At 41.4% G+C, this 25,995-nt stretch overlaps 1 protein-coding gene across 4 annotated transcripts in view; it reads right to left on the bottom strand.

Moving 5' to 3' along the window:
* Nucleotides 1-12,302: 12,302 nt before the first annotated feature.
* The window catches only part of ARHGAP28 (Rho GTPase activating protein 28), a 147,893-nt gene continuing 134,200 nt past the window's right edge, over nucleotides 12,303-25,995 (bottom strand). For 3 of the 4 annotated variants that reach the window (XM_029232071.1, XM_029232085.1, XM_029232095.1), the window contains 4 exons: nucleotides 21,605-21,661; nucleotides 19,085-19,209; nucleotides 16,031-16,095; nucleotides 13,771-13,947 (listed from right to left, as the gene is read on the bottom strand). In XM_029232071.1, coding sequence (XP_029087904.1) covers nucleotides 13,853-13,947; nucleotides 16,031-16,095; nucleotides 19,085-19,209; nucleotides 21,605-21,661 — 342 coding nt within the window. In that variant the 3' untranslated portion in view covers nucleotides 13,771-13,852. Of the gene's footprint in view, nucleotides 12,819-13,770; nucleotides 13,948-16,030; nucleotides 16,096-19,084; nucleotides 19,210-21,604; nucleotides 21,662-25,995 lie in introns of those variants that run through there. The other variant, XR_003794926.1, reaches the window with a different exon arrangement.

Raw genomic sequence — 25,995 nt, 5'->3', positions numbered from 1 at the left:
AATAATAAAAACATTCTTAATTTCCTTATTAAGGCTTGTTTAGAAAGAGAGAAAAGATGGAGAAAGGAAGAAAGTAAGATTTGTTGATTTCCAGGAATGGGGAAAAGATGACAGACACCAAGGGATAGGAAAGGCCATCTCTTCAAGCCCACCCCAATGATCATTCCTATTGTATGGCTATACCATAAACACCATACTTTCTTCAACTGTTCAAATTAGATATTTAGTAACACTATCCACATAAGTTCCTTTGTACTTGTCCACGAGTTCTCATGTTTTTGTTAGGAAAATACTGTCACCTGTTTTGCCTAGGCCTCAGTCTAATCCCTATTGCTTCCAGTCTCTCCCTGCTGCTGAATGCTTAGCCAAAAAGTGATCCTTCTTTTCCCTTTTCCCTTACCCCATTCACCCTGTGCCACACTAGTGCAAGCAAACTCCCCTCCTAACTTGCTTAGGTGATTTCCATCCCATACCCCTATCCCCATTTCCTCTAGGACAGCAGCACTTTCCACCTGGCCACCTTCATCCTCCCAGCCTTGGGTTAAGACATTTACAGAAGTTAAATAATTTGCACTTACTTATACAACTGGTAGGTAGCAGAGTGAAACCTGAATAGAGGTGCTTATACCTGTATACCTCTCCCTATTCCCTCGCTCTTAATTACCATACTAAGTATGATTATAGTGATTAAGGGAGATTATAAAGTAATGAAATGGATTTTTCTGTATGGCTTGTGACAAATTTATAGGTACTGCATATATCATGTAAATGAGACCATCTATGCAATATTTATGCCTGATTAGAAAGAATTCTCATGGGTTGTCTTAGGTGAGCACTGGTCTGCATTCTGTTGAAATACTTCAAGTTTAATGTGCTTTTAGATACTATAGTCAAGAATGGCACATTTTATACCTAAAGATTCCAATCCACAAATGAATTGTTTTCTTGCCATTGAGCAGCAACTAGAAAATGTGCTTTGCATTACATTTACTGTAAGATGCAAATAAAACATTAGAGAGCTTAGCTCCTGCACAGATGATAAAAGGATTATTTGCAACTCTAAGTACCTTTAAGAAACCTTTCAGGAGACACCAAGTGTCTTTAAGAAGAAACCAAAGTTTAAAAGGGAGGATAGCAAAAAAGTGTGTTTTCATTCTTCCATATGGGTAATGCGAGCTGTAAACAACGCATAAGGTTGGAGAAGTGGGGCCTGGATCAATTACTGAAAAGGAAGAATAACAAAAATATTTCTTAAAGTTTCTAGAGTTTTAGGGTTCTAGAAAGAGTTCTAGAATTTTCAAAGTGCTCTTACATATATGACCTCATGTTACCATACTGATCCCCGGCAGCAGGCAGAGTAAGTGTAAGGTTCTTCACCTTACAGAGGAGGAAGCTGCGGCTCAGTGTCAAAATCCTTTATGAAACTTTTCACACCTAATAAATAACAAGGAGGCACGAGTAATCCGAATGTTGTTTTAAAAACCTTTGGAAACAGCTACCTCCTTCCTGAATGGCAGCACTGACCTGACAAACAAAGTTTTCCCTGGATGACTTAGACCAAAAGTAATCTATAGGGGAGAATTTTTAGGCCAAATTATTAATCAAGGTCATACTGATGGAGTTTTGTTTATTACAGAAATGGATCTCAGGGATCAAATGTAGATAATGAACAACAGAAAAAAAGAAAGGAGCCACAAAATCTTATACTTCCAAGGTGTTAAAGACAACATTCCTTCCTCGATAAATATATATTGAGCAACTACCGCGCGCCAGCCACCATGTTAGACGTTAGGAATCCAACGGTAAGCAAAACAGGTATTTGCTCCCATCCTCAGAGTTTACAATCCAGTGTGTAGGGTGTAGGATGAATGAGATATATATCAAGTTTTTAAAAGAAATCTCAAAACTATATGATTACAAACCATGCTGGCACCCCGATCTGACTTCCACCTCCAGAACTAGGAGAAGTAAACTGATGTTGTTTATAAGCCAGCCGGGCTATGGCATTTTTGCCCTAGCAGCCTGAAGGGACTTCGGAGGACTGATCTAACCTGGTCCTCTGGGGGGCCAGAGGAAGCTTCTCTGAGGACGTGATGGAGATGCTGAGGTCTGACGGCTGAGCATGAAGCACGGGTCTGCTGCTGGGGGGCAGGAGGTTAGAGTGGCACTGGAAGGCTGTTAGGCAGGAGGGACAGCTGGCGCAGAGGTGCTGAGATGTGGGAGTGGAGGAGCACGTCCTAAGAAGTCTGAGCTTCTTAGAGGGCTGTCTCCACCCCCGCCTCCCTTTCTCCCTCTTTCCTCAATGCAGCGTCCACCCCAAGGTCCCCTGACACGGTCTGCACTGAGGTCACCAGCGAAGGCCAGGGTGACTCTAAAGGTCACCTCTCCAGGACCACTTCTCTGCTCAGCAGCCATCAGCGTCCACCCGGGGCAGCGCCGGTGACGCCCTACCGTGTCCCCCGGGGCATCGGCCAGACCACACCGAACCTGAGCTCCCACCACCAGCACCGGACTCTTACCGGGCGCGGCCCCCGCTCACCCACGGCGCAGGCCCCGCCTCGGCCCGGGTTTGGTTCCCTGACCCCGGGTCTCACCTGGAAGCCTCGCCGCCTCGAGCCCCGGCGGCTTCTCGGGTCCGCAGCTCTGGCCCAGCCCGGGTCCAGCGCGTGCACGCCTCCCGGTCACTGTCACGGGGCCGTGGGTGTCATTTACTCGCGGAAGGGACGGTGCAAACAACCGGGAGGAGGAAACACGGGGGGACCGGCCGGAGGCCGGCGCGGAGACCGGGCCGGAGTGGCCGGGGCCTGGGCCCCCTCCGCGGCCGAGCCGCCCCCTTGGACGGGCCTATCCCGGCCTCGGGTCTCGGGAGTCCCAGGAGCCGCCGTTCTCCGTCGGAGGCCCGGCCCTCGCCCGCCTTGGACTCCTGATGGAATATTCGGCCCCGCCAGCTTGGGCAGTTTCATGGTTCTCTGGGGCCCTTTCCTCTCCTTAGACCGGGAAACCCGGGGCAAAGTTCTTCAGAACTTCACCTTCCGGGTTAGCGTTGTGAGGCGCGCGCTACGCCCTGAAGGGCGGAAAGCGTCGTCTATCATGCCAGTCAGGCCCGCGAGCGCTAGACGTGGCGGGAAAGGATGTGCGCCTCGGAACTGAGAGCCGCGCGCAGCTACTACGTCAGAGGGTGTGGCCTGAGCTCCACGGAGGGCTTGAGGGGAGTGAGGCCGACCTGGTAGTGGGCGTGGCGACAGGGTGGGATGGGCGGGGTAGGCCTTCTTCAGAGGGTCGGGGTCGGGGAAGCGGGATGGGACCAACCTGGCGGTGGGCGTGGTGGTTGGCAGAGTGGGCGGAGTCGACCTGCAGCCGGGGCGGGGGCGGAGTAGGGAAGTTGCGACGGGGCCCAGAGGTGACTGCCCGGCGTTTTGTGACTTTGGTAGGACGGTTGGTGGCCGTTGACGGTTTGGTGGTGTGGTCTCAGCCCCAGGGGCGGGGCCAGTCATACCCAGGCTGTCCAGCTCGGTAGAAAGCAGAAACCCGCGGCCACCCCACGCTGCAAAGAGCATCTGCTCCGAGAAGCAAGGACCCTGCGAGGCCTGAGAGGTGGGGAGAGAAGCTGGGAACGGTGCGTTGTCACCTAGTGATGCTCAGTGATTAAGTGATTGCTCAAAAGCCAGAGGGTATTTGCAGAGAAGCTGGACATCGTGATTTCATGATCTCTTTTCGTAAATTAGAAAGCGGAGTAAAATTACTCTGTTTATCCAGAGTGGACTTGGGGCTCTAAGCCACTCAGGAGGGGAGGCGAGCGTGTGCCGTTAGTGAAGCAGCCCTGGAACGGGCCAGGCTCACCTGGGACAGTTGCTAGAGGCGTGATGGGCACCTTCTAACAGGAGATTCTCTGAGACTCAGGAATGCGGGGACAGGTTGCGGGCAGCAAAGGAGGCCGTTTGTGATCTTCAGTTAAGGGCAAGTTGAAAATAGTGGGGGCCCCGGGGCTGCCGCCGCTCCTGGGGAGGCTCTCCCGATTAATGTGGATTTGGGGGCAGGCACGGTCTCCTCTGAACTCGAGGTGTCATCTACCTTTTTAATTCTCTTGCTTCAGACAGCAAGGCCAGCCCCAACAGATGGAAGCTACAGGGAGGCCAGTTTAAACTTGATTGAAGGTAAGGATGCAGCCATCAGAACAATGGGCATACCCATTCCTAGCACTGCGCAACCATTTGCCAGGCAGGCAGAGCTTGACAGTGAAAAGAGCATGGCTTTGGCAATGAGACATCTCTCTGCTTAAGGTTCTAAATTGATCATTTAATTCTCCAAGCCTGTATTTCCTCTTTCCTTAAGAAAAGAACATGCTACTGTTCCCCCCAACTGGGGGTCTTCCTTGTGTTTTTCAAAGAGGCTACAGGGCTTCCCTGGTGGCGCAGTGGTTGAGAGTCCGCCTGCCGATGCAGGGGACATGGGTTCGTGCCCCGGTGCGGGATGATCTCACATGCCGCGGAGCGGCTGGGCCTGTGAGCCATGGCCCTGAGCCTGTGCTCCGCAAAGGGAGAGGCCGCAGCAGTGAGAGGCCTGCATACCGCAAAAAAAAAAAGGAAACAAAGTGCAATCAGATGTGAACATTACATTGGAGTTTCGTACCTCCTCAGAGAATGGTGTCCTCCTGGGCATCAGCAGCACCAAAGTGGATGCCATGGGATTAGAGATTGTAAATGGCAAGGTGGGTGCTGAATCTGGATGGGGTCCCCCCGCCTCACCCCAGTGTCAGAGCAGTTGAGAAACAGTAGAAACACCTATCACCAACTGCCAGTTATTCGCTGATGGAGTGGAGAGGTCTCCTCACTGTTACAGAGCTGATAATGCAATGCCTTTTCATGAGTCTGACAGTTCAGAGCCGGTGTCCTTCCCCTGCTCCCAGCCCAGACCCCAACTTGGCAGACGTGGAAGCAGAATCTCAAGTTACATGTCAAATGCATGTCAGGAACACACATCTGTTCCCAGAGGAGGAGGGTGGGACACCCAAGGCAGACATGTGTGACCACAGCCCATGTTTGGTACTTGAAGTTCCTGAGTGCCCTGAAAGTCAGTCATTAAACCCAGAGATATCCAAACACCGAAATTACTTTTTTTTTTTTTCTGAAATAGAAATTGCATCTCTCTTTTTGAGTTTCACAGGATTGATCCGTAAGACCAGCCCTTCATCTGATAGCATCTGGGGCTTTCATTGTTATAGCTGCTCACAAAGCCTCTTATGAAAAATACTTTGCAAATGTTTCTCCCCTACAGCCTTTCCAGAAACTAGGGTACAATGACCTGTCTTTAGATTTTCCAGCCTCATGGCAGAGGCTCTGAACTCAGGCAAACCTAAGTTTTTTTCTTTTTTTTTTTTTCCCAAAGCTTACAAGCTTTTTCTTTTTTAAAAAAGAAAGGATATAAACTAATAACAGCAAAGGAAGTACTTTATATGGCTCTTCCCTTTCTGGAAACAAATAGTACATGAATGGAGCATTATAGCACCACACAGAGAGAATGTTCACGAAAGAGAAGGTACATCTAATTGAGTGGTTCTCAACCAGTGGCAGTTTTCCCCCTAGGGGACATTGATCTGGAAATATTTTTAGTTGTCACAACTGAGGAGGAAGGGGAGGGGCTTCTGGCATCTAGTGGGGAGAGGCCAGGGGTGCTGCTAACACCCTACCATGCCCAGGACAGCCTGCACAGCCAAGAATGATCTGGACCCAAACACCAACAGTGCCAGGCTGAGAAAGCACGATGTAGTTCCCTCTTCAAGTTTTCTTCTAAGGAAACTTTTTTGTGGACTTACGTATGGAAAATGTTCATCCCTGATATTTTAGTCTTTGGGATTTAGCTGTTCTAAATGTATTTACCTAAATCAAGAAAACTTTTCCATTTTCCTGAACAAAGTATATCTGTAAACTGTACAATTTTTTAAAATTAAGATATATAGAACTCAAATTTGTGTATACTAATACCTTGAGAAGCTTTTAGAGAAGTAGATTTTAAACGTCAGTATTAAAATTTTTAGCGGGGGGGTCTTCTGCTAAAGGAAGACAGCTTGGGGCAGCACACACACTTGAACATTAAGAAGGCATCCGTGCACCTGAGAAGTACATACAGTCTGGATGGACTCACAGTTTGTCGACTGTCATGTCTCTTTATGTGGGGACCAGCATTCGTGCTACCTTAGCCTCAGTCTCATGAATTGCATCATCACATCAGTCCCTCAGGAACCTTCGACAGTTCCATGTCCACTGCAGAGCTCTTCCAGGAGTGCCACAGTCTGAGGAGCGGCCTCCTTCACAAGTTCCCTCACTTCATGCACAGACCACCATGCAGGGCCTGGTAGCAGCTTGTCCCCTTGGTGTGAGGTCAGATTCAGGTGGTGACCGGGGACTTCAGTTCTCTGTGGATTTGACAGACCTCAGGTAACTGTCCTTGGTCGCCATCAGTGACGGTTTATTCAGAACTGGTGATGAGCTTGATGTAGCTGACACAGGCTGGAAAGGATTCCTGTAGTAAAGGTAAGAGTTGATGGGATTTCTCCAGGTGGGGTTCGGAGAGTTAGTTTGCTGAATCCATGGGTTTTCCGGAAAGCCTTTGCTCTTTTGCAGGCAGGCGTGTCATTTCCTCACGAAACAATATTAATGCAACTGGCAGGTAGAGCTCTATTGCGGTGGGCGTTAGGGGAGAGAGGGCTAGCCTAGGATGGAGGCTTCTGGGAATGTCATTTGGCACATTGGTTTCCTGATATGTCTTCTTTGGCTGATTGACTTTTGTCATTTCATCTTGAGGAGCTGTGATTCACTGAAGGAAGGTGGAAAGGGTTCCTTCCCCACCCGAGGAAGCAGCAACCACATCCCCTCAGTGGAGGAATCCATGAACTGTCCAATTCGGACGGCACGATCCACACGATGTGTGTGGGCAGCTGCAGGCCCTGCTCTGCCCAGGTGAGCACTGGACCTTCCCTGCTGGTTTCAGAGACACGGGCTGCAGAGGTCCCTGCCATGCTGGGCTCAGCGATGTCCTCCTCCGCCGAGTGGAAGGCCAAGGCTCTGTCTAGCAACTCTACCCATGTCGAGATGTAGGAGAACACAAACTGGGAAAACTCCCTTTATTCCTACCTTTAGGCCTTTTCAAAGGCCTAAATGTATGAATGCTGATTTTTGTCAGGGAAACATTTTTGAGAAATTAGCCTTCTTGGGGCCTGAGGTCTGTCCAGGCGGCCCAAGCTCTCCTGATCTCCTGCCTGCTATCCTGGCGGTTGGGGGCCGTTTTCTCTGGAGACCACATTGACCACTAAGTCACTTTGAAAGGAGACTGTGTTTTTGCCTTTATTTCCTGATGGTTGTAAGACATCTGTCAAGTGATACTATCCGACTAAGAAATATCTCAAGAATTATAGCAATGACCAACAGCCCCTCTCTAGGCATTAAATGTAACACAGTTTATCCCCTTTAACGCCTCCACCGTTGCAGGCAGATCAGATAAGCGTTCCTCCTGTGTGTTGCTTCATTCCCGCTGTAAATTAGTGAAGGCTGCTTTGGTAATTCCTTCTTAAAGAACGTGGGGTTTGTGACTTCAGATCCTTAGTGCTCCTGAGAGGAACACTGGCCCAGCGACACATCCATCTGGAACCCCGGGGAAGGCTGAAGTAAAACGTCTTGGTTTCCCCCTGCATGTCCCAACAGGCTGTGTGTCCAAGGAATCCGGAAGCCTCTGTAAGTCATTTCTGTTGTCACTACTGTCCAGTGTTGGCTGTGACATGGCCCCTGGAAGCCCAACAACGGCAGCCAAACCTGCTGAAGAAACGTGGAGACTTCGTGCTCCCCTCCAAACCAACCTTGAGGTCACTGGCGGGAGGAACCGCAGACTCTCCCGACTCCTGGAAAGGAGCATGTGAAGATTCGGTCTCTTTCCAGAAGTTGTTCCAATGGAAATCATCGTTTTGCACAGGAGATATTCTTGACTATCCTTCTGGACAGTCTCACGATCTAAATGTTGTCCCTGGTGTCCTGCCTGGTGCTGTTTTCCAGGCAATGGCAGTGGGCAAAGCCTGGCCATTTTCCAGGGTCCAGTCACAGGGGAATCCAGGGCACCATGTTTGGGGGCCCAAGTGCAGAGCCCAGGCCTAAGTGTGTGCAGGTGGTTTCTTTTACAGCTTTACTGAGGAATAACTGACATACAATAAACTTGACAGCACATACTTAAAGGTGTACAGTTTGATGACTTTGAGCGTATGTATCCATCCCTGCGACCATCACCACATTCAGCATAATGAACATACCCATCACCCCCGAAGTTTCCTCCTGCCCCTTTGCAACCCCTCCCTCCCAGTCCTTGAAACACCTCACACACTGTTGCAAAGCCGAGGACAAAAACAGGAAAGCTACTCTACCCATTCAACAAGTCTGGTACAACCCTGGCTCCAAAACAAGGTAAGGGAATTGTAAGACAATTATAGATCAATTTTACTTTTGGACCTAGATGTGAAAATCCTCAATAAAATGCTGGTTAGTTGAATTCCTCAATTATAGAAAAAATATGACCAATTACAATTGCACCCCAGACTCCCTTTTTTATTCTCCAGTGTGTTATATATTTTTCACTAAATCTATGTTTTCAGTTTCTTAAAATTTTGTGCATCCAATTTATCAATTATTTCCTTCTATGGCTAACTTTTTGCTATCCCATTGCAGTGTGACATAGTGAGGGCCACATGGTAGAAAAGCCTGTTCCCAATCTGTCATCTAAAGACATGGAGCTAAGGGCTGCGCTGCTGTGCAGTAATAAAAATGTTACACAAATGCAGAGCAACAGCTGAGAATGAAGTGTTAGAGCATAAAAGTTCACAAACAAGATGACACTCTGTAGGAGTCCGCATGTGACTGTTAGTTGATAAAACTCAGATGAACCTTTGGCGACTGCCCTCCACCTGCTCCCAACTTCTGTCTGGCCTGTCAGGAAAGGTGTCATTTACTGCTGGGATGATAAGAGAAGCAGGTCTGTGGAAGCCCCCAGCATCCCTGGGAACTCCGGAGTCTTTTCCATCTGCTCATATGCTTTGCTGTCAAACCCCATTTTGCAGAGATCTTTGGAATTGAGCTAATGTACTTCATCACTTGTTACAGCCAACAGGATTCCAAACTGATGTACTGGAAGAGGTTGCAACTGGGCTCAAGCAGGGTGAAAACCTTCCAGGATGGCCAGCAGAGGAGAGCACCCACTCCACAGTCAAGAGCCAGGGGGAGAGGGACTTCCCTGGTGGTGCAGTGGATAAGACTCCACACTCCCAATACAGGGGGCCCGGGTTCAGTGGGATCACACTGAATCTACAGATATATTTGTGGAGAACTGACATCTTGCCAATTCTCTTCCACCTACCTCTTCCCATCTAGAAACATACTGCATCTATATATTTACTCAGCTACTTCCATTTCTACCACAAATATTTTGCTTTTAGTATAGTAGTAGTTTTCAGTATACATGTTTTGCATATATTTTGTTAAATGCACTCACAAGTATTTTTTTGTTTTTTGATGCTATTCTAAATGGAAGTTTTAAAAATTTATTTTCCAATGGCTTGCTGCTAGCATAAAAAATACTACTGATTTTTATATAATAATCTTGTATTCCATGACCTTGCTAAATTATCTTATTAGTTCTAATAGTTGAAGATACCTTAGGCTTTTGTACATAAATAATCATATTATTTGCAAATGGAGACTATTTTATTTCTTCTTTTCTAATCTTTATGCCTTTTATTATTTCTTTTCCTTGCTTTGGTATACAGTAAAATGTTGAGTGTAAAAAAATCATGAATGAGTACTGAATTTGCCAAATGTCTTTTCTGTATCTATTGAAAAGATTCTTTTTCTTTTTTTTTAAAGCGCAGATTAAAAAGCACCAACTCAAACAAGTTTAGTAAATAGTTTTTGCACAAACATCCACCATTACCTTAGTGCCTCGTGATTCTTGCACAAGACCACCATCTGGCTAGAAGGTGACAGAGACTGGGCTCAGACACAAATCTTTTGAATTTAAAGCTCCTTTTCTTTCACCAGCACCATGGTAACCTCAGACTAGTTGAATATAAGAATTCTCATGATAATGTTTTTAGTTTTTTCCTCTTTATTTTTATGGATAAAATGCAACATACATATTATACTTAACAATGAAACTGATGGGATGAAAGAACATTAACTTTTGAGATGGGAGACAACATAAAAAATTGGCAACCTAGTGACAACATGATTTTTCAATCAAAGCACATAGCTTTAGAAAAGTTGGAAAATGCCTAAAAGATGTTATTTTTAAATTAAGGTGTGTGTGTGTGTGTGTGTGTTTGTACAACTGTTGAAAATGTTTGAAAGAAACATTTTAATCCATGTCATATTATTTTTATTAAGTGACATATTTATGAAAAAAAAAAAGTTGAAAGTGCCTGTCAGAAAACAGAAACTATTCAATCCCGTAATATATATTCCTTTCAGACATGTGATACATTTATGAAAAACAGTTGAAATATGCTTGATAGAAAGAAGTTTAATCTCACGCTACTTTTAGTCAAGTGCAATGTGGGGAAAGCGGTTGAAAATGCATGAAAGAAGATGAAGTGAATTCCTACATTTGAAAACCTGTGATTCAGCACAGTTAAACACACAAGACAATGACTAAGGGACACGGATTCTCTCAGCGTCTACACCACACATCATAGCTACAGAGTATTTGGTTTTAAAGCTTCTGCTAACAATATTTTACATCATTAAATGTATATCATTAAATGTACACTGAAAGCTAACTGAAGTGACTTAAATAATAAGATTCAGGAACAGTTTGTAACAAAAATTGTTAACGTCTGTTATTTTTTTCTCCCAAGAAAGACAAGTGAGGTAGTTTATACTGTATATACATTGTAAAGAGATTAATATTCCAGTTTGTTCAAAGGTCACTCCTTGAACTCACTAAACTCATTGTTCAATGACTCCAAGCATCATATCCCCAAGTGAGCTGTTTAGCAAAGGGATCTTCTTTTGTAGAATGGAGGAAAGAATGAGCCTGTTCTAGCGGGTTTTTTTCTGAATAATTGTTCCTAAAACGTTAACTTTCTCTAATGTTTTCGTTGATATAATTTCCCTAACTGTACACCAAGAGCGCTTGGGAAGAGATGAGGTGGGAAGCTATCAAGAAAAGAATTTAGAAGCCCAGTATCTGACTCTTCTTTTGTTTGCAGATATACTATTGTTTGCTTTTACACTATTCACTGTTACAGATTACTGTAACTATTTTAAAAAACAATTCTTCATAAGGCAAAGACAGTTTTTTCAACACTTAGGTGACCAGCAATTTTGAGTTTTAATTGTAGGTGTTTGTTTATTCATTAAGAATAAAATTATTCATTAAGAATAAGATTAGTAAAAAAAAGAAAAGTAAAAATTAGTAAAAAGAACTTCTTTAACCACACAAAAATTAGTTTGTGTGTCTACTGGAAATTCTTCCCTAATCAGTTTGTTAACTTGATGACTAAAAATTCAGGTTATATCCAATGATATTGGTATTGACGTGGGCTTCCATATCATATAGTTATTTGAAAGTTGTCACACAACCCTGGATGCACTGAAGTGATTAAAGTTATTGACTGGGCTAAGCCTTTGACATCTAAAACCACACAAAAGTGGATAAGAAATTCAGAAACTTAGTTTTTTTTAATCTGTCATCTGTTAGCCATTTATTTAAAACTAATGACTAATGAAGTAAATCTTAAAACCTTTAGAACTTATGCATCTGTCCTAATGTGTTTTCAGTCAAAAGAAATAAAAAAAATTCCCAAATAAAAAATTAAATGGATAGATCTGTGAATTTTCTAAACACAACAGAATATATTCTAAATGATAGGGAATTCAGTGAGAAAAATCAGTCATTGTTTTAATACATACACAGAAGTGTAAGGCAGCTAATTTGAAGAATTTCTTCCATGTATGTGGGCATAAATTACAGCCATCTTATGTCTTGGACCTTAGCAACTACATGAAGTAAAATTTTGTTTGAATTGCAAAAATGATAACGGCATTTTCTCAGACCCTCAAAGTTCATTATGTAAACTCACATGCCGTCAATTAGCCATACATTGAAAACTGATGAAATGTAGGAATAAATAAATATAAACCAACAGAACACATGTTTATCTTCTAATGGGTTTTCAGGCAAAGGAAATAAAAAATTCTCAAATAAGCAAATAAAATGAATGGATATTTGAGTTTTCTATAAAAATATAACAAAATTCTAATGGCCAGAAATGCAATTATCTACATGTTGAATATAAATTATGTTTTTATAGATATCAAGGCATAATGAGCATGTAAAAGTATAGGCTTAAATTATCACATTTTGTTTTGAGACTTGGTAAGTAGATTAAATGTATTCTGCATTGGTGAGCAACTTTGTCTATTGTTTGATTTGCAAGAGAGAGTCATTTGGGCGTTAAATCTCATTAAAACTGGTGTAAATTCATCAAAATCTCAATCTAATTAGATTCTAATCCAAAGCACATACATGGGATAAATGAGACCTCTGTCCCCATTTCTAACCAACTCTAGAACGACTATACTGCAGTCTCCAAATGAAAGGCAGGGCTGTCCAACCCCCCAGCAAATTTCAGATTTGCTCTCAATTAGAATCATGAATTGTGCTTTCTCACCAACTGCAGATCTGGAAAATGGCTCCGTGGGATCTTGATAGCGAGGCAGTTTTCAGCTCACCAAACATTCATCTGATTTTAAAGCCTGATGCTAATCCACAGTGCTTGGCCAAGTCTATGATTGATGAACAGAAACAAAACCTGTTTTTACAGCATATAAAATCTGGATATAACAGTACTTTTCAGCACTCTTGAAGAAAGAGCAGTTGGACAAAGGCAGTTGGGCAGTTTAAAACTGGGGCTGCAGAAGTGATTCTCTACAGCTGTGAAATATAAAAAATGATATGTTTGATGAGGAAAGGAAATCTGTGCCTGGCACATGGAAAGCTATTCACTGAGCACCATATTCACGATGAGGAAATAGGGGCCCTGTGACCGCTGACTACACCAAAGGTTATGGAAGCACAGGAACAGCCCTTGTCAACCTAACCTTAACTATGAGGACCTGTGCTCATAAGAGAACAAGCTTTAAGAATGTCAGTTTTCAACAGCCCAAGATAGGGAAATGTTCATTTGCACCAGAATGCAGACAGCCACAATACAGTACAGCATACATAACAACACAGTGGTTTTTAAATAGAAGGTTCTCCTCCTCCAATTCAGAAGCAAGTCAGAGCATAAACATTGTTTGTGTGACTCTGGAAACTGATTCTCTTTGGAAAGTAGATCTAAATCATTTTTCAGAGCAGAAATTTTTGTTATTTCTGGCATCCTTGTTCAAAAATGTCTATATATATATAACATAAGTATAAAAAAAAAAAGTCTTTTCCACCCCTTGTGTTTGGTAGCATTTGCTACATCAAGAAGTGCTTCTTATCCCCAGGTAGAGGACCAAGTTCATTTCTGCTGTGAAGTCAAAGTATTAGAAATGATTAGAGTTCCATATTCTATATTGGCCTTTCTTCTGGAAGGATCACATCCTCTTTCCTTCACTCTTATCAAAGAACCATCATGAGAAAGCTTCAGCTCAAATGGTCAACCAGTTCCTCTTCCACAATTCGTGTTGACACCAGTGGGAGACACCAGTTGGGCTGAGAAACACCAAGAGGGTTCTAGGAACAAACATGTCAAAAGCAGTCTTGTTTTTCCCTACCAAATGTAGGACTTCTTGGCAGGTAATGCACGATAGCTGCCATCTTGGGGGGTATTTCAAACACTTGGTTGGGGTTTAATCACCCATTCTGCCTGGGGATTTACATGATATACATCCAATATATAAGCCTCTGGATCCAAGCAGTGCTGTCCTAAAAGAAAGAAAAATCAGAGTATGTTTTCAAAAGTGCACACTTCCGTGCGTGTGTGTGCATGTGTGCATGTATGTGTGTTTGCAAGGCTCAAATAAGGCCAGTATAGTTCCCTCAGCCAAAAATAAATACATTTTAAAGTTTCCTAGCAAAGCCAGCCTTCCCCCCCTCTTTTCTTTGCTTCTTTCTGACTGTGAAGTACTTCAAATAAATCCCACGTGACACTGGGGAGCAAACAGACACGCTAATCACAAGCAAACTGTTCCCTAGACTCACTACATCAATTAGAAAAATACGACAAGAACCTGTTTCAGGTATCAATTCATTTATATGATAATGAGCACTAGTGATCATTTAGATGACAATACATGTCCTCTAACGGTTTTATAGATAGAAACTTGACCAGGACTAGACACTAATATCAAGTTCATTTTAGGGAAGGTCATTTCATTTTTCCTGTGGGCAGGAGATCTGGAATTGATAACAACAAAAAGATCATTCCATGGGGGCAAATACATTTGAAAATTCTTATGTACAGTGTGTTCGAAATGTATACTAAAGTCTCAAACAAAAGTAGCAATATTTAATTGCTTGCCTGATTCATTCATTCATTTCTCAAATATTTCTTGAGTTATTATGTGCCAGGCACTATTGTACGGGCTGAGGCTACAGCAATGCATCAGACAGTCAAAAATACTTGCCCTTGGGATGCTTACGTTCTAAAAGTGGTAAAAGGCAACTAGCAAATAAGCAAGTATGTTAGAAAGTAAGTCTGATGGTGATAAGAACATGAGAGAACAAGAAATTGGGGAAGGCGCAGAAAGAGGGTCCAATCCAGGAAGGTCTCACTGAGAAGCTGATACAGCGGCCAACACCTGACAGAGGTAAGGGAGTGAGGAGGGAACCATCCAATGGAAAGCAACCAGGGCAAAAGTCAAAGCAGATGTGAAGGCCCAGGGCAAGACGTGCTGGGGACTGGATATGAAAGCTGGTGTCCAGGGGAGTCTGCACATGATGTTGAGAGATGGCAGCATCCAGGTGCCTTCAGAGCAATGAGATGCACTAAGTTCACCATGGCAGGTAAGTGCAGACAGAAGTTCCAGTGCTCCGAGGTCGAGAGGATGAGAAGTAACAGGCCGAAGAGACTCAGAAGGAGCAGCCTGTGAAGTGGGGGGAAAGCCAGGAACTTAGGGGGTCCTTGAAACCAGGTGAAGAGAGTGTTTTCTTAAAGAAGGGAAAGATCAACCCAGGCAGTCGTAAAGATAAAATGAAGCACTGGATTTCACAACAGAAGAGTCCTCTGGTGACCTCGACCAAAGAGCAATTCTGAAGTGTTGAGGGGTAAAGCTTGACTGGAGTGCCTTCAAGAGAGAAGGAGAGGAAGAAACTGGAGTATATACACAAATGATCCAAGGAGTTTTTGCTATAAATGGAGCAGAGAAATGGGAGTAGACTTGAAGGGCGTCAAGAGAGAGTTTTGTGGAGATGAGAAAAATTACCAAACTGTTTAAGCAGAGAGAAATGGTGTGGTTGGGAGGGAAAAGCTGATGACAGAGGAGAGGATGGGAGACTGACCAAGCCCTCGTCCACAGGAGGGAGGCGCCACCCTAAACAGGAGCACAGGTATTTCATCCCAACTGTGAAGGGGGACAAGAGGAAGGTAAGGACACAGAGCCACGTGGACGGAATTTTCTTTTCATTCCTTTCTGTCCCCCTTCAGGGGAATAGGAAGAATGAATCTGGACTGAGAGTTGAGCAGGAAGTTCAACACAAAGGATGTCGAGATGATGAAAGTGCCACAATTTCTCCTTTCGTTTGCATGAATCTCCAGACTCTCCAACTTTCAGAGTCACGTTTAAAAGACTCAAAAATCTACTCCACATCGACTAAACTATTTACATTTAAAATTTGAAAATATTTTAGGAAAGTCATACTGTTCTTATGTGAGATTTAAAAAATCTGACACAGTGATTTTGATTTTCTATCTAAAGAAATTTGTAAAGTACAGTTTTACAATAATAGCAGCATATTTCTTTTAGAGTAATCAGAGAATGTAGGAGTAAAAACATTAAAGAATGCTTACCTATATTACCTCCAATTTCATATAATCTTTGGTTCTGGATCTTAATGCCTTCCGATGAACCATGACTGAGAAAAGAAGAAAGCAATATAATTTAAACCCTCCTCTGTGATCTGGGGTAAACCTGTGGATTAAATAATCATGGCAACAAACAATCATTCTGCCTTGAGTGAAATACACCACACAAATCATTATTATGACTGAAGTGATGATAAAATCTTTTTTTTTTTGTTTGACACAGACAAGCATCTGAGGCAGAGAGGAAGCTGGACACCGCCAGGCTTCACGGCCACCCCAGCCCTTCCATCCACCACTGTCAGCTCCTCTTAAGAGAGGACACCTTATTGACACATCAAGGCTGGCCAAGGAGCAGCTGGATGTTTAATATTGCCTTGTCATGGGCCACATTACTCTCAGTTCAAAAGCCATCAGGTTCTATTTCTGTATTTGCCAAAAATTGAATGAGATTCTTTCCTCAGCCCATGGCACATTTCTAAGCTTGCCCAGTGCTTTGTAAACTAACGTTGACTTTGTTGCATGTCTCTGCCCTATAATGAAAGCAAGTCAGAGAAAATAATTGTCCAATTTTAATCTTCCATCCCAGACTAGGCTGCCGGGACAGAAGAGTCTGGAAAGACCATCGCTGAGCTCCTGCCCACTAGAACTGTCAGCTTGGTTACTCAAAAAGATGGTCTTCGGCTCTCTGCTGTGAGGGAGAAGGACGTGCACCCTCTTTGTTTAATTAAACATTTTATTTGAGATAGTTGTAGATTTGCATGTGGTTATAAGAAAATATACAGACACATCCTTGTGTACTCTTTACCTAGTTTCCCCAATAGTAAAATCTTCCAATACCCTAGTGTGATGTCACAACCAGAAGCGCCACATGGATTCTGTCAAGGTACAGAACATTTCCTTCCCCACAAGACTCTTCTTGTTCTCCTTATAGCCACACCCACCTCCCTCCCCCTGTCCCCATCCTCCACCCCTTATCCCTGGATTCTACATTTCTATAAACTTGTCATTTATAGAAACGTTATATAAATGGAAACACACAGTATGGAACATTTTTGTAGTGGCTTTTTTTTTTCCAGTCAGCGTAGATCCCGGGAGATTCACCCAGGCTGCTGCATTTTTACTGCTGCATAGCACATGTGATATGGATGGACCACGGCCTGTTTAGTCATTTACCTGTTGAAGGACATGGGTTTTTTCTTTTCCAGTGTTCGACTACTATAAATAAAGCTGCTATAAGAATTTGTGTACAGGTTTCTGTGTAAACATAATCTTCATTTCTTTGGGATAAATGCCCAGGAGTGTGAATGCCACATCACACGACAGATGCACATTCAATTTTATAAGAAACTGTCAAACTGTTCTACAGAGTGACTAGACCATTTTACATTCCCACCACCAATGTATGAGTAATTCAGTTTTTTTGTATCTTCACCTGTACTTGGTGTTGTCATTATTATTACTTTTTAGCCATTTTCATAGGTGTTTAATATGTCATCGTGGTTTTGTATTTCCCTAATGGTTAAAAATACCGAACATCTTTCCATGTGCATATTTGTCATCTGTATATCTTCTTCTGTTCATGTCTTTTGTCCATTTTCAAATTGGATTGTTTGTTTCTGCACTGTTGAGTTTTGAGTGTCCTTTATACATTCTAGATACTAGTCCTTCGTTTGATATGTACTTTATAAATATTTTCTCCAAGTCTTTAGCTTGTCTTTTCATCTTTTAAACAGGGTCTTTCAGTGTATAAGTTTTCAATCTTGATGAAGTCCAAGTTACCAATTTTTGTTTCGTATGAGTCATACGATGTCAAGTTTAAGAAGTTCTTCACTAGTCCCCTATCACAAAGGTTTTCTCCTATGTTATTTTCTAAAAGTTTTATCCAGTTGCAGAAGATCTCCTCTTTTCCTAAATTTGCTGAGTTTTTATCATGAATTGGTGATGGATTTTGTCAAATGCTTTTTCTATATCATTTAACATGATCATATGATTTTTCTCCAATTGATATGATGGATTTACAGTAATTGATTTTTGAATGTTAAACTAATCTTGCATACCTGAACTAAATCCCACTTGTTCTAGGTATAATTCTTTTAATATACTTTGGATTAGATTTGTTGAGGGCTTTTGTATCTAAGTTCATGACAGATATTAGTCTGTAGTGTTTGTTTTGTATTATTTTGGTCTGGTTTTGGTATCGAGGCAATACCAGTTTCCATGATCACTCTCCTCAACCTCTGGCAATCACTCACCTACACTGCATTTCTAAACTTTTGTCATTTCAAAAATGTTATATAAATGAAGTCTTGCAATATGTAACCTTTTTTTGCTCAACATGGCTACTCCTTTTCAATATGATTGGAAAGTTGCTTTTAAAGAATATCCATCAGTTGTACGAGAGACCATCAAACTGTACCTGCTTTATCATGGTTAGATTTAAACTAGTGCTTCTCGTCTTTTTAAAAAAACCTCAGGGCAAATGTTTATCCCTGAATAAGTATGCCTGTACAAAAATTATCATGATTTATGCTCTTTAACGTGACTTAAGGCAGATATGCAAAAAATATTTTCTCAACATCACTCTGATCCTAAGGTTTATTGGTAGTAGGTTTTAGGGAGACCAACAGCTATGATGTTCACTCAACTACATAAACTCTACTTGATATAGTCATGTTAAAGCCCAGTGGAGCCTGGAATAATGATATTCCTAGAAATCTATCAAGATATCTACAAAACTAACTTGCTAATTTTTTTATTCAAATAAAAAGTAAAACCAATTGAGTAAATGAAGACACATTTACAGAAGATACCTATTTTAGAATCCCAATTGTAGAAATTCCTTGAAAAAAAACTTTTGTTACTGATAATTCTATGGTCTACTTAACTTCTTTCTCTACTTCTGATTCTTTATTTACTGGTGAAGTCCTTAAAGTAACAGGTTCTAAGTTTTCAAAAAGGTCAAATTTTCAAATGCCTGGAGTTTCTCATCAGATAAAAGTTCATCTTCCTGTACAGAGACTCATATTCACTTCTACTCACCTGTTCTCATATTGAAATTTCGCCAATATGTCTTTGGCTTTGGTTTGACTGTTGAGTTGAATGGCCATGGACACCTTGGAGAGAAGGGGCGCGTGGATCCTTATGACTCCCTCTGGCACGTCAGACTGCCAAGGAGGAAACATGCGGTACATTCTGTTAAACTCAATGATTACACTTAAGAGACATGAAAATCAGTGGCATTCCAAATTAGGGAAACATGTAAACATGACCAGGATTTAACCAGAATGAAACATTGCTTTCTTCCTAACAGGAGATTTACTAATGACTAAACTTAATCTGGGATTTTACTTTTGTTACAGGCTTAGGTCTCACTATAATGCCTTAAAATCATGAGGGAAGAAAACTGGGTTGTGTTCATTGCAGCACTATTTACAATAGCCAGGACATGGAAGCAACCTAAGTGTCCATCGACAGATGAATGGATAAACAAGATGTGGCACATATATACAATGGAATATTTTTCAGCCATAAAAAGAAACAAAATTGAGTTATTTGTAGTGAGGTGGATGGACCTAGAGTCTGTCATACAGGGTGAAATAAGTCAGAAGGAGAAAAACAAATACCGTATGCTAACACATATATATGGAATCTAAAAAAAAAAAAAAGGTTCTGATGAACCTAGGGGCAGGACAGGAATAAAGTCGCAGATGTAGAGAATGGACTTGACACAGGGATAGGGAAGGGTAAGCTGGGACGAAGTGAGAGAGTGGCATGGACATATATACACTACCAAATGTAAAATAGATAGCTAGTGGGAAGCAGCTGCATAACACAGGGAGATCAGCTCGGTACTTTGTGACCACCTAGAGGGGTGGGATAGGGAGGGTGGGAGGGAGACGCAAGAGGGAGGGGGTATGGGGATATATGTATGCATACAGCTGATTCATTTTGTTACACAGCAGAAACTAACACACCATTGTAAAAAAAATTATACTCCAATAAAGATGTTAAAAAAAAAATCTGGGTTGCGACAAAAATCTAATGTTTTTATCAGTGCATTTTCTTGAACAATGTCCTAAATAAGCCTACTTGAAGTAGGATTCTGTATTTCAATTTATTTTAAGAAGATCAACCTTCTGAAAAATTTAAGGATCTAATTGAAAAATGTGGCTTTTCAAATATCCTTTTTCTTTAGTCAGTAGCAATGAACGGTCACTCCAAATTGAATTCCAGATGGGCACCAAACTTGATCCTTCAAAGTGTCCTATTAACACTGTGAAGAATGGAATGTGGACAGCTGTTGGGGAAGAGTGTCCCTGCTTTCAGGTGCTCTGATGGGCTTGGGGACCTCAGAGCTCTCATCTAAATGAAATATTCAAAGAATGGTGCTGTCTAATTAACAATAAAGTCTCTTTTGTTAGAATTGAATGGAAAATTCCTTTTGTTTCAAAATCTTGAATGTTTTAAAAATTAATTCTCTATTTGGAGATAAGCAGAAATAAATTTCTATTTGAGGATCTGGCTACTCTTCAGGTAATTGTTTTAAATCTGTGTTCTCAAGGGACAATACTGTTGGTGTAGTTTTATGTGAATTGACTCAGTATATCCCCTAGAAAAAATGTGTTATGGATTGAATTGTGTCCTCCCGCCCGCCCCCCAGCAAATATGTTGAAGCCCTAAGCCCAGGACCTCAGAATATGACCTTTTTTGGAAATAGGGTCATTGCAAATGTAATTAGCTAAGACGAGGTTCAAATTGGAGCACGGCGGGCCCTTAATCCAATGTGATTGGTGTCCATATAACAGGACACACACACACACACACAGGGTGAATGCCATACAAAGATGGAGGCAGAGATTGGAGTGATGCATCATCTGTAGGCTAAGGAAGGCCAAGGACTCCTGGCGTCACCCAAAGTTAAGAATGATGTCAGAAACACATCCTCCTTTCACGACCTTCAGAAGGAACCAACTGAATCAACACCTTGATTTCGGAGTTTTAGCCTCCAGAACTGTGAGAGAGTAAATTTCTATTGTTTTAATCCACCCTGGTATTGTTACTGCAGCACTAGGAAACTACTTTTTAAGGGTCAGTTCTAACAGTACTTTTCTACTATTACCTGCGAGAAGCAGAAGAGCATGCCAGGGAATGGCAGTGAGTGGTTTAGAGCTGGGAGGGGGCAGGGAGCCCCTGGTTCACTGCAGTCAAAAGCACCCTCCCAAAACACTCCTGTGGGCATCTCACGTCCCTCCCCTGCCAGCTCCACAGAAGACTCTTAAGATAAATTTCACACTCCTGATATCATTGAGCCAGTTATAATGATCACATTTTCCCTCTAACTTTCTAGAGTATTCACTCTTGTGAACAGAATGTCTAACCACAAATTCTGAGTCATCAATTAGTTGAGTCCTTATACATTCCTTCATGTGCTACACTGAAAATGTCAAGTTTGAAGGTGTATCATGAGCAAAATTATACACAGATAAGGTGGATATAGCCAAAGAATACTGTGTAAGGAGTTAATAATTAGGGAGGAAAGGAAATGATTTGTTTTCTTACCATTCTTCTTGTCGAGGGTGATTTTTGTAGTACCTTTGAAGTCTTGGGGCTTATAACCTAAATAAAAAACATTTAGTCTTTAGGATTAACGTTGAGAAAACAAGCATATGCTGCTGTTGGAAGTGTAAACAGGTACAATCTTTATGGATAACATTTTGGCAATATTTATCAAATTATAAAATGCATATGCACTCTGACCCAACAATTCTACATCTATAACTTTATCCTTCAAATAGACTTCATTTGTGAGAAATGACATATGAACATGTTTATTCACCGATGCATAAACTTTAATAGCAAAATATTGGACACAATCTAGCTGTTCGATGATACGGAAACACTTAAATAAGTTTCAGTGTGTCTATGGAATACCATGCAAAAGAAGCAAAGAAGAAGACTGTGGACTGATGTGGAATAATCACCATGATTTCATAAGTCATTAAAGAAGATGCAGGACAGTGTTTCAAGTATGTTATCATTCATGTAAAAAAAAGGGGGAAGACCATATATTCATATTTGCTTGTATGTCATAGTGCCTCTCTGGACATATATGTACCTATGTGTTCCTGTGCACACACATGCTGTCATTGGTTGTTGACATTACTTGTCTTCAGGAGGGGAAGTCAGAGATGGTCAACTTTTATTCTATAGTTTTTCCCCTTCCAATATTTTGAATTTTGTAAACTGTCAATGAATTGTCTATTCCAATCAAAGTCAGGAAGTAAAAACATGGTATAGTACAACAGAACTGAAGAAAGACTATTTCTTCATCTGTAAGCGCTTGCTTTCATGGTACTTATAGCCTTTTAAAATTTTACTTAGTTCTATTTATAATTAAAACATTAAAGCAACTGACATTCATATAGCATTATACAGTTGACCCAGTGCTTTACACCCACATTCTGTGAGTTGATGCTAATGACAACTCTGTGAAATAGATATCATTACTTTTTTCCCCAAATTGAAAATGTTTTTTAAAAATTTTGTTGGAGTATAGTTACTTTACAGTGTTGTGTTAGTTTCTACTGTACAGCAAAGTGAATCAGCTATATGTATACCCATGTCCCCTTTTTTTAAATTTCTTCCCCATTTAGGTCACCACAGAGCATTGAGCTCCCTGTGCTATACAGTAGGTTCTCATCAGTTATCTATTTTACACATAGTAACAATAGTGTATATATGTCAATCCCAATCTTCCAATTCATCACAACCCCCCATCCCCCTTGGTATCCATACGTTTGTTCTCTGCATCTGTGTCTCTATTTCTGCTTTGTAAATAAGATCTTCTATACCAATTTTTTCATATTCCACATATATGCGTAAATATACGATATTTGTTTCTCTCTTTCTGACTTACTTCACTCTGCATGACAGAATATTGAGGCTCTGAGAAAGACTTTAATTTGCCCTGGCTCACAAAGACTGACCTGACCCCAGCTTCAGCTCCACACACATCATACTTAGGCCGTTGAAGTTTTCCAGAATGAAAATGGCAGAGTAAGGACTCCAAAAGTCTGTCCCTCCATAAAAGTAATGAACAAACTGCCAAAAACTGTCATTGTCAACTTCTTCAGAACTCTGGAAACTAACCCAAAAGTTGCAGCCTGGGGAGTGCTTAAGAAAAACAGCTGAATCTTGATAAGAGTGAACTTTGTGGCATTTTAACTTACACTTTCCCATCTCAGCTCCACAGTTCAGTGACAGCCTTAAAAATAACAGCCTGCATTCCTGGTATAGGTACTGAAGGGAGCAGAATGGACCTCATTCACAAAAAATTCTAATTATTTGTTCCCTGGAACACTGGCTTGCCTTTAACTTGCCTAACTTGGAACTTGACCAGTGCTAAAGTGGTGTAATGTTGAAAACATTTACAGGCAAATGTTTTAATCACTGCTGCCTGATGCAGTGGGTAAGAGTTGGGGGAAAAAATAACTAACTAAAAATCTTGGGAGGCAAGCCTAGAGAATGAGATGCTTTGGGGAATAAGGTCTTTGAAAAGCTCCAACATATACCTGAGAATCTAGAAGGACATGGGCATGCCCAGGGCTGTACACATATTCAGGAAAGACCTGAAAAGAACTTAAGCTCTCACCTCTGGCTGACCTTTAAGCTCTGTCCAAACAGGAACTGAAGGTTCAGGTCAAGTTGTAAACTGCCTGGCTGAATACTGAAGGTGTGTCAAGCACACAAACACACAGAGCTCGTCTGCAAAGACTGGGAGAATTTTTTGGTTTCAGATATTTAAGACAATCTCTGTGCAAACATCAGCTAACCACTAGGCTAATGGAACAGAGACTTCAGTAGCCACACTAAACAAAGAATATAGACATAACAAAATTAGTTCAGCAGAAAAGTCATGAACAAATAAATAACAGCTATAACAAGCAGAAACCAGGGGGAGGGGGAAGAATCCAAAGCTGCCACATTTTAACATTCAAAATGTCCATTCTTCAATAAAAATTATGAGACAGGCAAAAAAAATGGCAAGAAAATATGGCCCGGACTTCCCTGGTGGTACAGTGGTTAAGAATCCGCCCGCCAATGCAGGGGACATAGGTTTGAGCCCTGGTCCAGGATGATCCCACATGTCGCAGAGCAACTAAGCCCGTGCGCCACAACTATTGAGCCTGCGTGCCACAACTACTGAAGCCTAGAGCCCGTGCTCTGCAACAAGAGAAGCCACTGCAATGAGAAGCCCGCACAGTGCGACAAAGAGTAGCCCCCGCTCACCTCAACTAGAGAAAGCCCTCGTGCAGCAACGAAGACCCAACGCAGCCAAAAATAAATAAATTAAATAAATTAATTTAAAAAAAAAGAAAATATGGCCCATACACAGGAAAAAAAAAGTTAGTGTCAATAGTTTCAAAAGAAACTCCTTAAGGAAGCCTAGACATTGGACGTACTTGAAAAAGCTATTTTAAATACTTTAAAAGAACTAATGGAAACTGTGTCTAAAAAAAACCATGAGAATGATATCTCACCAAATAGAGAATATCAAATAAAGAGAATACATCATAAAAAGAAACCAAAAAGAAATTATGGAGCTAAAAAAAGTCCAATTGAAATGAAAAGCCTACTACAGAGGTTCAACAGCAGATTTAAGAAAGCAGAAGAGGGAATTCCCTGGTGGTCCAGTGGTTAGGACTCTGCGCTTTCACTGTTGAGGATCTGGGTTCAATCCCTGGTCAGGAACTAAGATCTCACAAGCTGCACGATGTGGTCAAAAAAAAAAAAAAGCAGAAGGAAAAAATCAGCAAATCTGAAGATAGGTCATTTGAGGTTATCCGGTCTTGAAACAGGAAGAAAAAAAAAATGAAGAAAAATGAACAGAACCTAGAGGAACTGTGGAACAACACCAGCACACCAACGTACACACAGTTAGAGTTCCAGAAGGAGTAGAGAGAAAGGAACAGAAAGAACGTTTGAAGGAACAGTGGCTGAAAACTCCCCAAACTTGCTGAAAGACAATGATCTATGTATCCAAATAGCTCAACAAACTCCAAATAGGATAAAATCAAAGAGATTCTCACCAAGAAACATCATGATCACACTGTCAAAAGACAGACATAAAGAGAGAACCTTGAAAGCATTAAGAGAAAAATCAATTCAAGTATAAGAGCTCCTCAATAATAATAGCTGATCTCCCAGCAGAAACCATGGAAGCCAGAAGACAGTGGGGTGACATATTAAAATTGTGAAAGAAAAAAAAAAATACTGACAAGCAAAATTCCACCTGGCAAAACAGTCCTTAAAAAATGAAGACTGGGAGTTTGGGGTTGGTAGGTGCAAACTATAACATTTAGACACTCCCTTGATAAGCAAAAGCTGAGAGAGTTCACTGCTAGCAGACCTACCTTAAGAGAAATGCTAAAGAGAGTCCTTCAAACTGAAATGAAAGGACACTAGACAGTAACTCGAATCCACATGAAGAAATAAAGAATATCAGTAAAGGAAATTACTTAGGAGAATATAAAAGGCAATATAATGTATTTTTTGTTTATAACCTCACTTTTCCCTTATCTAATGTAAAAGACAAGTACATGACAATTATAAATTTATGTCGACGGGCACACAATTTATAAAGCCGTAATATGCAGCAATAACAGCATAATGTGGGGGGACAGAAGAATATAGGTAGAAAGTTTTTATATACTTAAGGTATATTAATATGAACTAGATTGTTATAAATTAAGATGTTACTTATAATCCCCAGGGCAACCACTAAAAAGATGATTCAAAAATATATAGTAAAAAACAACAACAAAAGAATTAAAGTGGTACACAAGAAAATATCTATTTTACACAAATGAAGGCAGTAATGGAGAAACTGAGGATTAAAACATGTAAGACATATAGCCCAAAATTAAATAACTGAAGGGAAAAATAGAAAG

The sequence above is a fragment of the Monodon monoceros genome, unplaced genomic scaffold (genome assembly GCF_005190385.1).
Source record: "Monodon monoceros isolate NGI ecotype Baffin Bay Population unplaced genomic scaffold, NGI_Narwhal_1 Super_Scaffold_1, whole genome shotgun sequence".
NCBI lineage: Eukaryota > Metazoa > Chordata > Mammalia > Artiodactyla > Monodontidae > Monodon > Monodon monoceros.
The sequence above is the reverse complement of the archived record's forward strand: the minus strand, read 5'-3'. Positions and strand labels throughout refer to the sequence as shown.